General features: G+C 36.7%; 1 protein-coding gene across 2 annotated transcripts; it reads right to left on the bottom strand.

Moving 5' to 3' along the window:
- Nucleotides 1-499: 499 nt before the first annotated feature.
- On the bottom strand, nt 500-13,102 carry chuk (component of inhibitor of nuclear factor kappa B kinase complex). Of its 2 annotated transcripts, XM_079635669.1 has the most exons (23): nt 12,732-13,077; nt 12,458-12,522; nt 12,101-12,205; nt 11,870-11,964; nt 11,614-11,731; nt 11,378-11,447; nt 11,191-11,279; nt 11,020-11,109; nt 7,753-7,877; nt 7,538-7,645; nt 7,306-7,441; nt 6,918-7,112; nt 6,704-6,806; nt 6,424-6,547; nt 6,172-6,323; nt 6,017-6,078; nt 4,363-4,472; nt 4,225-4,274; nt 3,965-4,073; nt 3,669-3,816; nt 1,913-2,040; nt 1,671-1,770; nt 500-1,527 (listed from the first exon to the last, which is right to left on the bottom strand). In XM_079635669.1, the coding sequence occupies exons 3-23, from the start codon at nt 12,203-12,205 to the stop codon at nt 1,468-1,470; spliced, it is 2,277 nt and encodes a 758-aa protein (XP_079491795.1). In that variant the 5' UTR covers nt 12,458-12,522; nt 12,732-13,077; the 3' UTR covers nt 500-1,467. The 2 variants fall into 2 exon arrangements, with proteins under 2 accessions (XP_079491795.1, XP_079491794.1); XM_079635668.1 differs by having other exon boundaries at nt 12,458-13,102.
- Nucleotides 13,103-15,352: the final 2,250 nt, after the last annotated feature.

The raw sequence follows: 15,352 nt of genomic DNA, 5'->3' as shown, positions 1-15,352 counted from the left end.
TGTGCAAAGCATGTAAGGCTTTCTTTTCCTTTTTTCCTGAAATGTAAAATTTTAATGTGAGAATCTCCCTTTTATAAAGGTACAAAAATAATTTAAAATCGTTAATTGTAATATATTTGTTTACTTGTCTTTTAAACACCTATTTGCGATATTTACATGTATTTGCATACTGACTTGAGGTTGGTTTAATCATAACACTGTTGTGTCAACAGTTTGACACTTCTCTCTTGCTGCCATGCAACACTGACATTCTCTCCAGAGCATGAAAAATTATGTTATCCATTCTGTATTGTGTGAGATGGGACCCCTAACACCTAAAGTATTCATTTTTTTTTTAAATACCTTGAGGAAAGATGTGGATCCTGATATAGACAAATTGCTACATTTTATATATCGTTTTCAAAAGTCTGATTTATAGTTAAAATGAATAACCCATATTCAAATGAATTACCACTCCATCCAATTACTGCTGTTAGAAGAAAGTCTTTCAAAACACAGATAACATAATGGATATCACTTTAATTACTTTGTCATGTATACAGTAAACATGTTAAAACCTAAGTGTTATTTCACAAGATGCTTTTAACCCATATCTGAAATATCCTCATATAATAATCCATCAAAACAAAACTAATATGCAAAATCTCATACAATAGTTTGTGATGAATCATCTCGTGGGACGCTGATCATCTTTGGATAAAAACATGGTTGAAAATGTGACTTACAAAGGGGATAAAATGGCTGAATTGATGAAACTCATTGATTATATTTCGGCCACAGATGAATGATCACATTCATTCGTAGCCACCAATGCCAGTTATGAAGATGTCAGTTGACATCACTGCTAAATCCAAAATATAAAAGGACTATGCTGGAAGGTATACATGTCTGACCAAACACTTATTTTCTGACTCAAAAACAGGATGTTTTACCTGTGCTCCATGACAAAGAATTGCACCTTTACCATCCTCATTGTTGTTCTGCCTTTACTTAGGGCGTCACACACGTCATAGTATTTTAAAATGTTACTTAACTGAACATGACCAATTTCACTGCCAGACATCACACCTTTCCAAACATTCACAGTGAGCCTTTAAAGTGCAGATGCTGAATTACCATATTAAAAAAAAAAAAAAAAACTCGACCACCTAAAATGAAAGTACAATCAGCCCATTTAGAGAACTATAGAGTATGTAAATAAATTAATTTCTGGAGATACACTGCCTGAATTTTGTTTGCAAGTTGTTGGTTTTGTGTCAATAAAAATGCATCCTCAAAATATATAGAGTTGCTACAGGACTGCAAAATGTGATTTTAACTAAATGCAGATACTGACAAAGAACAAAGAAGTTATTTTATGTTGAACAAATTATACAAGTCAACACAACCCCAATCCAGTGATGATGAATACATGTTTTCTAAAAGAATGACTGTTACAATTACTTCGTCACAGCGTAAACCATGACTCTACAACCGCTGCGATTTAGCAACCAGGGATTCATATTTAGTCCAGCTCCAGTCTTGAGTCTGTGTGGAAGAGAGGGAAAAAGTGTTTCACCCCAAAGCTGTGAGTTTATTACTGCAGCATATATGAGGTGTCATGATCGATACAGAATTTCTATGAATTGAATTTCATAACGAACTTTCAAGAATTGCATAAAAGCACTTACCATTATGCTCTCTGATTTCTCCTCAGTGGTTTCTTGCAGTAAACTGGTCAGCTGACTCAAATAGCGCTGGTTCTCCTCGAGTAAATGATTGACTGAATCACTGAAAACAAACAGCAGCATGTAAAACAAGCGCTCGCCATCAAATACACTGGTCAACTCCGCCACAGTGGCTTGAAACCTAGGATGCCGTGTTACTATCACTACTAGTAGGCAGCTCACTAAGGATTGGAAGAGAAATTTACCCCTCGTGTGGTACTTGCAGGGACATGGGGAGGCGAGAGGAGCACTGGGCTTGAGTCTGGTTCCATGTCGACAGTGAGGAGGGCATCTCTCCACTCTGACTCACAGAGCTTCGTGTGGTGTTTTGTGCCTAAACACAAGCAACTACAATTGTTCATCATGTGGAAAAAATATTGTTACTATTTTACAAGTGCTTTGAATATGGCTCATCTATTCAGAAGAGTTTAACTTGTGTTACTTGATATGAAACCGGTATGAAACGACATCGGTATCAATTATTTGTTGTGAATAATCTTACATATACTTTGATATGCTGATATACTTAAAGTCTGCTAATTTGGAACAACTAGTTTTGTACTTCATGCACATTAGTTATCCGGAAATAGTGCTGAGGACCAACTAAAGCTATACTTAAGTATATTTGATTGTGCTAAAGTGGAACTATTGCAAGTACACTTTAGGTAGACTTTAAATATATTTTATTTATAAACTGATCTTCTACAGTGATCATACTATCCTTACTAATAGTGATATTAAAACACATTTTAGGCTTAATATTAAGAAATGTGCATTGTGCAATAAAGAAGTACTCCAAATACCATTTAATTATAATATTTATATCATTAAGTCTCAGTCTAAATTATATACAGAAAGCGATCAAAGAACGCTCCCTTTCCAATCGTCCAAGCTGTCAATCACACAACGTGAGTTTATCTGGACACTTGCCAAAACTCGTTATGAAATCAATGACGCTGTTACACAGCACAACGAAGCTCTTACTGTATTTACATTGCGTTTGTAATTGTTATTTGGCGAAAGCATTCGTGAGAGTGCAGAAATTGCGTTCCAATGATCTCTTCATTCACGCGATCAACAGACTGTCATCTGCTCTGTGCTCATCACTGCAACCTTTCATGTGATGGGAATAGATCTAAATATATGATCATTACTTTTCACGATTCGTTAATCTCGATAGCTGTAATAGTAAAAACGTAGTAAAAGTTTTTGAGAGAGAGATTTCCACATGTAATGCTAGCTATTTTATATGCAAACATGTCAACCAATCACAGCAGTGGGCGTTTACACCAAACTCTCACAGCAAACACACCCCTTAAAACAGAGCGTTTAAATCAGAGGCTAAAATCAGGCTTGGAAAAATGCCTTTTATTTCTAAGTTATGACAAATTTTTATGTAAAACCCTACTTACATTATTAGGGCACCCCAGGAAACATTACTGTATACAATAATGAAAAAATCCAGTTCATGACCCCTTTGAATACATTCTGGTATAGGGTTTCTTCACTATGGGATCCTTTAGAAATCATTCTAATAAGCTGATTTGGAGCTCAATAATAATGTTTTATTATTATGAATGCTGAAAGTGTTTGTGCTGCTTAATATTTTTATGGAAACTAATATAAAAAATGTATTCTTCAAAAGAACATTTAATGCATCCTTGCTGAATAAAACTTATTTCTTGAAAAAAAAAAAAAAAATCTTACTGTCCCAAACTTTTGCACAGTAGTGTTTCTTTTGGTTTATGTCTATCAAGTTCCATTTAAGACTGAATGATCAGATGGAGTACCATTTATTTTATTTTCAGCAAAATTGTTGTTTTGCTACTGTTGATATGCCAGTACTCATTCTGTTATATAAGATTGTGGTCAAATTTCCCACCCCAACACACACTAAACGGAATGATCATGTGCATATTATAAGCATATCTGGCCTTGAGACATTAGAAGCATGTGACTCACACAGGCAATCTTCAGTAAGTGCCAGAACTCTCTCTGTCTCTTGATCTGCATCTGCATGACAGTGCCGTCTGCCTCCTTAATGCAATCCAGCTTCCTCTCGATTTTAGGGAAGAGGTCGATGATCTTCTGCTTACTCAGAAGGATTTTACTATAGGAAAAGACACAAGGACAACAGTATTTTTAATTTTAAAAAAAGACCAATTGCATTAGTTTACGAATTATTTGCAGGTTGAACAGTAAACATAAGATCACAATCCTGTTTAATTGCGAATTGGATGGTAATAAATACTTTTTACCTGAGATGTGCATATAGATCCCTTAGTACCCGGTCCTGATTCTGGACAGTCTGTACAATGACCTTTACCATATCAGAGCTGTCACTGTAGCCATGCTGAGGGTCTGGCACTAGGAGAAATAAAGAACACTATATACTGGCCCAGTAACTCACTTATGTAACAGAAGTGATGTGTCAATTAGCAAAGTAATTGGCAACTTGGGATTGGACATGGGGTGAATTTCATGCACTTATGAGCATGCAAGCCAGGATTGTACTTACTTTTGCATTTGGCCTTCAATTGTCTGTAGAGTTCAATTGCTTTCTCTTGCCTGTGATGAGACAAGATTTCATCTCAATAGGTTTAAGATCTAAGCATTTGTGCTGAATGATCATGCACAGCTGAAAGAATATGCTTACAGTTGCTCCATGACATCTCCTTGACGACGAGCATAAGGACTTCTCTGAAGCTCAACAATTTCTGAGTGCAGAGCCATTATTTCCTCATCCAGATGTCCAATCTCTGCCACCTATAACAACAAATAAAACCTGTTAGTTGTTGCTAAAACAAATGTCATGTCACATACCAATACATTTAAACAAGAAAATTTACACATGCACTATCGATCAAAAGTTTGGTGTCAGTTCAAATTTTTTACATATTTTTTTTATATTGGTATTTTTTAAATCAGCAAGGATGCATAACATGGATCAAAAGTTACAGTACAGATATTTATAATGTTAAAAATATTATCATATTTAAATCAGGAATAAATAAAACAAATATATATTAAAAAGTAAAGTTATTTTAAATTGTAATACTATTTTACATTACTGTTTTTACTGAATTTATGATCAAATAAATGCTGCCTTGGTGAGCATAAATCACTTCTTTCAAAAACATTAAAAAGTCTTTCTGACCAAACTTTTGGTACTGTACTACTGCTGCCTTCAAGTGCTATCAGAAATGTCCTACTTCCCACTTCTGAAATCGTGATTATGGTCTTGTCGTGTGCAAGTGCTTTGTTGTCGGTAAGAATCGGAATCAAACTCAATTTGTCACTCGCTGTGTGAGAAGTTTTGTGTGCACACATATCTGAACCGCTAGCCCCGAAAGCCACGTCTGACAGCATGCGAATACTAAATTGAGTCTTCATACACTTGAACGGACAAATTCACACAAAATTGTCAAAATACCTGACTTGAGACAGAAATAAAGCTCATGTGTAACACTATTCGATCAGGGCATTCGGTCTTAAAGTGACAACAACCTAATAATAATAATGCTGCTGTCTGTGTCACTAATGTTAATCGGTAACACTTTACAATAAGGTTCATTAGTTAATGTATTAACTAACATGAACTAACCATGAGCAATACATTTGTTACTGTATTTGTTAATCTTTGTTAACGTTAGTTAATAGAAATAAAGCTGTTCATTGTTAGTTCATGTTAGTTTGCAGTGCATGAACTAATGTTAACAAGATTTTAATAAAGTATTAGTAAATGTTGAAATTAACATTAACAAATATTAATAAATGCTGTATACGTGCAATTCATTATTAGTTCATGTTAACTAATGTAGTTAACTAATGTTAACTAACGAACCTTATTGTAAAGTGTTACCTGTTAATCAAACAACAAAGGACAAAAAAAAATCACTTACTGCTCTTTACTAATTATATTTTATTTATAGTTAAGACTATGCAGCTTTATTTTGTATTCGATTTCTGTACATGAAAACTACTGTTAGACCTACCTGAAAATACTGACATGCACTGTTTTTTCTCAACTGTATGTTTGTTCTATTGCTATTATTTGTTCTTATTTTATTACCGGTACTGACTGTTTACTTGTCTTTAGTAATATTTGAGATTTATACTAGTTAGGCTAGTAGTTTTTGCTGTGGTATCAAAACTGGAATTGAGATGTAAAATTTCACTGCTGTCTGAAATTGTATGTCATAACCTTATTTATTGCATTTGCATGGGTCAAACACAACGAAAACAATTACTTTTACTAATTCTGGCTGAGCAAGTAAAAATGTGAAGAAATCCTTAGAGTTGCACAGCACCTGTACATATGCAGCAGCCTTCTCTTCATTTTCTTGCCAAGCCTTCAGCATCTTTTCAGAAGCTTCCGAAAGAAAGAGGTTGATTTGGTTATTATCAGTACTGTGATAGTTAATTTTTTGGACTATTTAAAAACATTAAGCACACAAAAACATACATATGCCGTACTGCATCTGGTCACTATATTTCTCCAAGTCATACTGTATACTGCTTTTAAAAAAGTCAAGCTTTGCTTTCAGCTGCTGGGAAAATGAAAACATCATGTTTTTGAATTTTGTAAGGTTGGTGTTGTAGCGAAGAAGGCTCAACCTGCAAACACAAACATAAATATAACATTGAATTATGAGTAGATAAAAGTCCCAAAGCACAAGCTATACACATTATGAGCATGGTAATGTAATGCACGTACATGGCTGCACGTTGGCCCTGGAAGAGGCGGCTGTAGTCCTCTCGGAGGCCACAAATGTAACTAACTGCCTCACCCCAAACCTTCTTGAGGGTACTCAGAGGGAGCTGAGTTTTGGTTTCCCGCACTGAAACAGAAAAATGGGTGGAGACTTTTTTTGAAGTCCAACTGAAAGTTACCAAAGTGCAAATAAAAAGTTTTAAAAAAACCTAAAACCTCCGCAAGCACATCTAAATAAACAAAATGATCCATTGAAGAGGCAAATAAATAAATAAATTCTTACCGATAAAGTTCACACTCTCAGGAAGTGTTCTAGCCGTTAGAGGTCCCGAGTACTTGGTCAAGCTCTTGTCAAACAGATACACAATGTAGCTGTCCCATCCTCTCTAATGATTTGAAGAAGAAAAAAATTAAATAAAAGAGTAGTAAATTGTTGCTGATTTACCAAAACATTCTTTTGGAGAATGAGAACATTCATGAGGGCATAAAATACTTACTACTCCATCTAACACACACTGTGCAGCAGGTTTCCTGGGATCTAATGTGACTCCTGTTTCCTGCAAAAGCTCTTGATTCAAAAGTTCGATTTTGGTCTCGACTTCAATCCTCTGTTGCAGAGGGTGGAGCCCTTCATCCGGGCTAAGCAGAAAGGAGTGAACCTGGGTCGTAGTCATGTTTAAGACATGCACAACCTACAAAACAAATCACGTGTCAACTCCTTTTTGCTACTTATCTTAGCCTAAGACCTCCAATGATATTATATCCTTGACAAAACAACAGGAGGTCACCATGATCCAAGCTAAGCAGATATACTTTCTTCAGCCTTTTGCAATAGTACAAGATATAACATTTTGATGTAATAATGCAGTAATGCCAATGTCAAACCTTCATGTTCAGTATTTGTTCTAGAATAGCAAAGCAATGGGGCTGTTTTGTGTCTGGATTCAATCCTCCTCCCCTCTGTACTGGGTCCCACTTCAGCATCAGCTGTAGCAGCTCCTCCAAGGGATCCAGTAGTGTCCTGCAGTACAAAAAACAATTGGTCAACCCAGAGACCCAGAAAAAAAGGGTAACAGAAACTAAAAAGCAAGGTATTTTGGTCTGTTTGAAAGGCTACCTGCTCAGATTGTTGGGGTACGGAAGGTGGGTGGAAAAGCGGACCTCGCCATTCATATCTTCCACAGCCATTATGTCCATAGGACCTTTGTTTCGTACTTTGTTTGTCCTAGAAAAAGCAAATATGCTCTATTTTACCTATATGAATGGATTCTATGTGAAGGTAAGATATAAGCATTGGGGCATAATCAATATGCAGATTATCAGGACATATACCATTGTACAGGCTGGAGATTGTGAAGAAATGGACGAAATCCACAGCAACACTCAAAGATCATGGTGCCAAAGCTCCAATAGTCCACTGTGACTGTGTATGACTTGCCTTCAAACAGCTCTGGAGCCTGAAACAAATCACATGATCTAATCAAGATATATAAATGTATTAGGGAACTATATACACAGATATACAACCCCATTTCCAGAAAAGTCATTGGGACATTTTGTAAAATGCTATTAAATCAATAATCTGTCATTTGTTCACTCTTTTTAACCTTTATTTAACTGATAAAAGTACAAAGAAAATATTTCCAAATGTTTTTACTGACCAACTTAATTGTATTTGGTAAATATAAACAAATTTAGAATTTGATGGCTTCACCACACTCCAAAAAAGTTGGGACATGGGCATGTTTACAACGCTGTAACATCACCTTTCCTTATAATTACACTTTTTAATCATTTGGGAATTGATGGTACTAATTGCTGCAGTTTTACAAATTTAATTTTTACCCAATCTCGCCTGATACAAGACAGTCAGTGGTCATCATTGTCTGATTCTTCTTTTCATGATGGGCCACACATTTTCAATAAGAGACAGATTTGGACTGCAGGCAGGCAGTCAAGCACATCCTCTCTATGGTGTGGAGTGTCTACGAAACCACTCTGTTGTAGCACGTGAAGAATGAGGCCTGTCATTGTCTTGCTTCCCAGGAAACCTGTCATCTTGATGGCAGAATAGGTCTCTGTAAAATCCCAATATACGCCTCCACGTAAATGGTACCTTCACACATTCGGTCATGTTTGCACTGATGCACCTCCATACCATGATGACAGATGTTTGCTTTTGGACCTGTCGCTTGTGAAATTCTGGATGGTCCCTTTCGTCGTTGGGACTAAGAACTCAATGTCCATTTTTCCCAAAAACAAGCTTGTCTGAACACAGCACACATTTCCACTGTCTTCTGGACCATCTAAGATGAGCTCGGGCGCAGATAACTAGGCAGAATCTCTGCACAGAACTGATGTATAGCTTTCTCCTTACGTAACAGAGATTCAAATTGTACTTGCAGCGATGCAGCGGCAGACTGTTAAGTGACAACGGTTTTCTAAAGTACTCCTGTCCTGAGCCCATGAGGCTATATTTAAAGGATAATTCCGGTATTTAACACCTTGAGTCTATATTGTAGTTTGTTTTGGATGAACAAGAGTGGTGGACAACATTTTTTTGACAATGGTTCCTCTCTCGAGTTTTTGACTATAAAAGAATTGGCCATGGACCCATTTATAATTGGAGTCAATGGGCATGTCCGAAAATGTCATTAAAACAACCTTTAACATTAGTTTTCAAAACTGTGCAACTCACCGAGTGATTAGTGATGTTAGTTGATGTTCCAGAAACAAAAAGTGTTGCGAAATACAGTTTCTGTCGTGTTTTATTCGTCATTTTGTAAAATCCCATTGAATTCTGTTGAAGGACTGAGTGCTCATTAATATAAATGCGCTACTGGAAACGGAAAGGGGGCTGTTTACATTTGGTCGATGTAATCTTTTTGCTCGCTTCCGTTTCTCATAAGGATAGCGAGCAGAGCAACTGTGCTCCGGGAGAGTAAGCGAAATAAACAAACAAAACCTTGAAAATATTGAAAGACGTGACCACTGACCAGTGCAATATGAAGTTGAACTCGACTGTGACCGTGAGTGTCCCGCGAGACATAAACATCGGTTATCGCCATCAAGTGGTCGGGAGTGTGCTAACGCTTCAGATTCAAATATTGAGCGGAAGTTACACGGTTGTGAAATGTCTGAAAAAAATAGTTCCACTATAGCAAAATAAACGGATTGGAATCATATATTGCGACGATATATTGTTTATAATCATCAACGAACACCACTAACCACTCGGTGAGTTTAACAGTTTTGTAAACGAACATTATTGGCTGTTTTAATGACATTTTCGGACATGCCTATTGACTCCAATGTTAAATGGGTCCATGGCCAATTCTATTATAGTCAAAAACTCGAGAGAGGAACCAGTCAAAAAAATTTTGTCCACCACTCTTGTTCATACAAAACAAACTACAATATAGACTCAAGGTGTTAAATACCGGAATTATCCTTTAACACCGTAGCATGATGGTTTCTCATGCAGTGCCATCTGAGGGCTCGAAGGTTGTGTACATTCAACAGAGGTTTCCCGCCTTCTCCTACACAGACTGAGGTTTCTCTGGATGCCCTGAATTTTTTCAAAATATTATGTATTGTTGATGACGAAAGACCTAAATTCTTTGCAATCTTGCATTGAGAAATGTGATTTTTGAATTGTTTGACAATTCTCTCACTCTCTTTGGCACAAAGTGGTGAAATACCCAATCATAATATCCTCACCTATTGCTAATTCAACTGCTTACTGTGGACTGTTTCAAAACAGTTTAACTAGGATATTATATAATCTTCTCACAATTATTTTTTGCCTCTGTCCTAACTTTTTTGGAGTGTGTTGCAGCCATCAAAAAAAAAAAATATATATATATATATATATATATATATATATATTTACAGAATACAATTACGTTGGTCAGTGTCAGTTAAATAAAGGTTCAGGAGAATTAACAAATCACAGATTCTTGATTTTGTTGCATCTTACAAAATGTCCCAACTTTTCTGGAAATGGGGTTATATTACAAAACACTGTTGTCTGTTTGTTCATTTGTGTTGTCTGTAAAGAGAATACATCTATTATAGTCATTAAATATGTAGAAATACACTACCGTTCACCGTATGGGGTTGGTACGATTTTTTTATTGTTTTTGAAAGAATTATCCCATGTTCACCAAGGCTATCATTGAAATAATCACTGATAATAATAATAAGAAATGTGCTCAAGAAACATTTCTTATTATTAATGTTGAAAACAGTTTGTTTAATACTGTGATGGAAAATGTGATACTTTTTTTCTGGATACTATGATAGAAAGCTCAAAAGAACAGCGTATAGAATTTTCAGAAACATAATAAATGTCTTTACTGTCTACTATCTATATTTCAAGATTCTATGATGAACAGGAATTTCAAAAGAACAGCATTTATTTTAAATAGAATTTATGGAAGATTATAAATGTCTTTAATATAAATGTAATACATCGTTCCTAAATCAAAATATTAACTTAAAAAAATGTTTAACTTGTACTGACCCTATAATGAACGATAGTGTATGTTGAATTGTGATAATCGGCATTTCTTATCACTGATTAATGCAAAGACGTACCAGGTATTGTAAAGTCCCCACAAATGAAGTGCATAGGCTACCCTGGTCCAGGTCTTTGGCGTAGCCAAGGTCGATTATCTTGTGGACGAGCTGCAGAGATATCAAAACAAGAGTTCTGGTTGGAAAGGGTGTATCTTTATGCCAAGAATAAAACTACTAAATAGCAAATACCTTTCCATTGATATCTTGTAGAACAATATTCTCTGGCTTCAGATCTCTGTGAATGATCTTATTTTCATGGAGGTACTGGATTCCAGAACCTGTTGGAAATAAAATATACTGTTTTACTTACCACCCTTTAATGACTGATGATAAAAACATGAAAAATATAAATAACAGTTTTAAAATGACACATTACCAACATCATTGAGTAGTGCTAACACTTCACTCTCTTTTAAACCACAGCAATTTTCTGGTTTGCTCAGTAACTACAAGAAGGAATACAAAGAACAGTAATGAGTTAATATAAATGTCAAAAGAAGGCACGAGACATGATGGAAGGAGAAGTCCCATTTGTCACACACACACACACACACACACACACACACACACACACACACACACACACACACACACACACACACACACACACACCTTTCGAAGGTCTCCCTTCGAACAGTATTCCATGGCTAAAAGTGGTAAATCATTCAAGGCAATGTGCATCATCTCATCAGGCACATCCTTTGCTGTCACCACATTAAGGTGCTTCAGCCTGAAAAGTGGGATGAAAAGATGACAAATTAAATAAGGCAATAATATATACAAACACATTTTACACAAGTACATTCTATATTATTTTTAAAAAAAATCATAGTATATATAAACATTTGATGGCCACAGATGTACACACTTTTTCATAATCTGGATCTCCCGACTCCATCTGTCTTTGTTTTTTACATTAAGTTCAAGGCGACAGAGCTTCACTGCAATTTTTTCTGAAGATTCCTGCAAGAAATAATAGTATTGAGAGTGAACAATGGAAAACTTCGACCTTTCCTTAAACTTTAAAGGCAAGATAACTAACCAACAATAGGAAAGAGCAACAAACACAACACATATACAGTAGTTAGTAGTGCAATACCTGATTCTGATACAGGTAAACATGGCCAAATCCTCCGGTTCCCAGCCTCTCCTTCATAAGCCATGACCCACAGACCTGATTCTGTCTGAATGGGGGTTTCTCCATCTGTACATTTCAGTAACACACCTCATCAGACATTTATCATGCAAAACCACTAAGTTAGCATTCAACACTGACGGCTACTCGATTTTGATCAGGATGTGGGCCCTATTGAGAGGCTTTTATGATATTAATTAATGTAGATGGGATAGATGATGATTCATAAGTGAGATATTGTTATTCATGGCATATGTACCTTGATCCAGGGATACAGCTAGCAGGCAAGCTAATACAAAGTGTCAGCCGGTAGTGACTTACCTTGCGTCAGTTTGTGTTTCTAACTTGCTTGAACCGACCACATCTGATGAGGTGAATTGTGGAACCTGTCAAACGAACGTATTAATCCATAGGAAACAACAAAGCTATCCATTTCATCCTTACACGAGCTATCAGGTCGGATGTTAGATTTGCTAACTGGCTAACTAGCTACACGTAAACAACTCGATGTGAAAAATTAGCCTGCAGTCTTACACGCCCCCAAATGTCAGCTTTCCATAACACTAGGCACGATAAAACGAGGAACAGACCGCACCTGAAAATCAAAACATCTAAATCTTGCTGTCCTAAAAGGATGATTGGGTACAGTAGCGCTGACTTGCGCACTTGTGTGAAAACTGTTGTTGACGGCGACCACGCCAGTCAGCTGCTACTCCAGTCAAAATCGAAACAATGTCCGCGCATGCGCGCTGCGTTAGGCACCGCCTGGGTTTCATCAGCGTTGATCAATGATCAGTTTGTCATATAACCATAGACTGTAAAAGCATACCGATGCCATATACAGAAAGACAAAATAAAGTTGGAGCTCAAGTCAGCGACTCAGTGTGTCATCGAGGACCTTCTGAAAATTGTACTCTGCTGTTGGGAAACTCCAGTGACGCAAATTTGTTTAGATCTTCAAATCACAATTTGTAAACTCGATCTCTACGCGATCTATATATCATTGGATAAATTATTCATAAAAATAATAAAATATATATACTCAGACTATACAGTTGATTTTTATTTTAATATTTATATTGATGTAGCCTAGCCTACTTCATATTGATTCTCACTAATCTCTTTTTATCTTTAAATGGTCCTTTCTGCATTTGCTTATGTCTGTTTAGAAAGTCTTTCAGTTTTGTATAATTAGCGTACACAAGTCAGAGGCTGCTACACAGCATTCCATTTTGTGTGTGTATGTGTGTGTGTGTGTGTGTTTGTGTGTGTGCGTGTGTGTGTGTGTGTGTGTGTGTGTGTGTGTGTGTGTGTGTGTGTGTGTGTGTTGTGTTTCATTTTGTGCTTTTTAATTTTTATATTTATTTTGGATTTTATTTTTATGGTTTAATTTTTTTTACCTTTTCATAAACTTACAAACCCACTGCAGTCCTTCACAAACCCTGGTGTAATGTAACATTTTCATTTTGTGGATGAAGTTAAAAAAATATATATCTTTTGAATTAGGCCTATTATATTAATATATATTATCCTATTCAAATATGTGTTAAACAAGTTACTTTATGGCTGAAGGTAGGTCAAACGAAATCTAAAAAAAGTAAAAAGTAATCAAGTAGTCTATTATTACCTAATTATGTTACTTACTACAGTTTTAATTTAGTAAATTAAAATTTAGTAATCTACCCACTATAGATAGATAGATAAAGCAAAAATGTTTTCATTTGTAAAGCTCTACAAATGTTACTGAATGTTACTACAAATGTTACTGACTTGGCCCCATCAGACCAGGACCTTCAGCATGCACTAGGACGGTTTGCAGCCGAGTGTGAAGCGGCTGGGATGAGAATCAGCACCTCCAAATCCGAGGCCATGGTCAGACTTGTTCCTGGTGCGTGTTGGACTCCGGCAGGGCTGCCCTTGTCACCGGTTCTGTTCATAATTTTTATGGACAGAATTTCTAGACGCAGCCAGGGGCCGGAGGGTGTCAGGTTTGGGGACCACATGATTTCATCTCTGCTTTTTGTGGATGATGTTGTCGTGTTGGCCCCATCAGACCAGGACCTTCAGCATGCACTGGGACGGTTTGCAGCCAAGTGTGAAGCACCTCCAAATCCAAGGCCATTCTCAGTCGGAAAAGGGTGGCTTGCCGACTTCAGGTTGGTGGAGAGTCCCTGCCTCAAGTGGAGGAGTTCAAGAATCTTGGGGTCTTGTTCACGAGTGAGGGAAGGATGGAACGCAAGATTGAAGCTTCTGCAGTAATGCGGTCGATGTACGGGCCGGTCGTGGTGAAGAAGGAGCTGAGCTGCAAGGCGAAGCTCTTGATTTACCGGTCAATCTACATTCCTACTCTCACCTATATGGTCATTAGCTGTGGGTCATGACCGAAAGGACAAGATCCCGGATACAGGCGGCCGAAATTAGCTTTCTCCGCTCATTCTGAAGAAGAGATGTTCTCCTAGGTCATGCTTTCTGTTTAGGGATTGATAACATCTTTAACATCTTTGCAGAGGTGGACAGTAACAAAGTACAATTACTTGAGTACTGTACTTAAGGACACTTTTTTGAGTATCTGTACTTTACTTGAGTATTATTTTTTGAAAATCGCACTTTTTACTCCACTACGCTTCTGTCAAGGTCCGTGAGTAGAAAGTAGTTACGTCAGGGATGATTTTTTTTGCAGGGGTTGCATTTTGGTTGGAAATGAAAGTCTGGTTGACGTCAGAACTCGACTGATGTTGGTTCCTGACGTCAACCCAACGATTTTCAACCCAACGTTGGAGATTAACGTCAATCTGACATTGGATTCTGACATCAACCTGATTTTAATTTTCCACGTTGGGTTTAGTCTTCTAAATGCTAATTTTGTCATTGTTTTGGAGCACACTAGCTTATAGATAACAGTTGGCTAATATATTCATACTACACAGCAAAATCCCCAGTGTTAAATTAACACTGCTCAGTGTTAAAGTTAATGAGATAAATAAGTGATTAATTGAGTTATAATTGAGCATTATTGAAGACACCTGATGATAACAAGCAGAATCACGGAAGGAGAAAATTAATGTTAAATGGTCACCATTATGGAGATTGGTGTTTAGTTTAGTTGGGCTCTTGACCCTTACTTTATTGCCTTTAATGATTGTTTGGCTGCTGTAATTCAGTTATAACAGCCAGATGAACAATGAGAAAAGGTGATCTGATGGTGTTGGTTGTGTT

The sequence above is a fragment of the Phoxinus phoxinus genome (genome assembly GCF_949152265.1).
Source record: "Phoxinus phoxinus genome assembly, chromosome: 14".
NCBI lineage: Eukaryota > Metazoa > Chordata > Actinopteri > Cypriniformes > Leuciscidae > Phoxinus > Phoxinus phoxinus.
The sequence above is the reverse complement of the archived record's forward strand: the minus strand, read 5'-3'. Positions and strand labels throughout refer to the sequence as shown.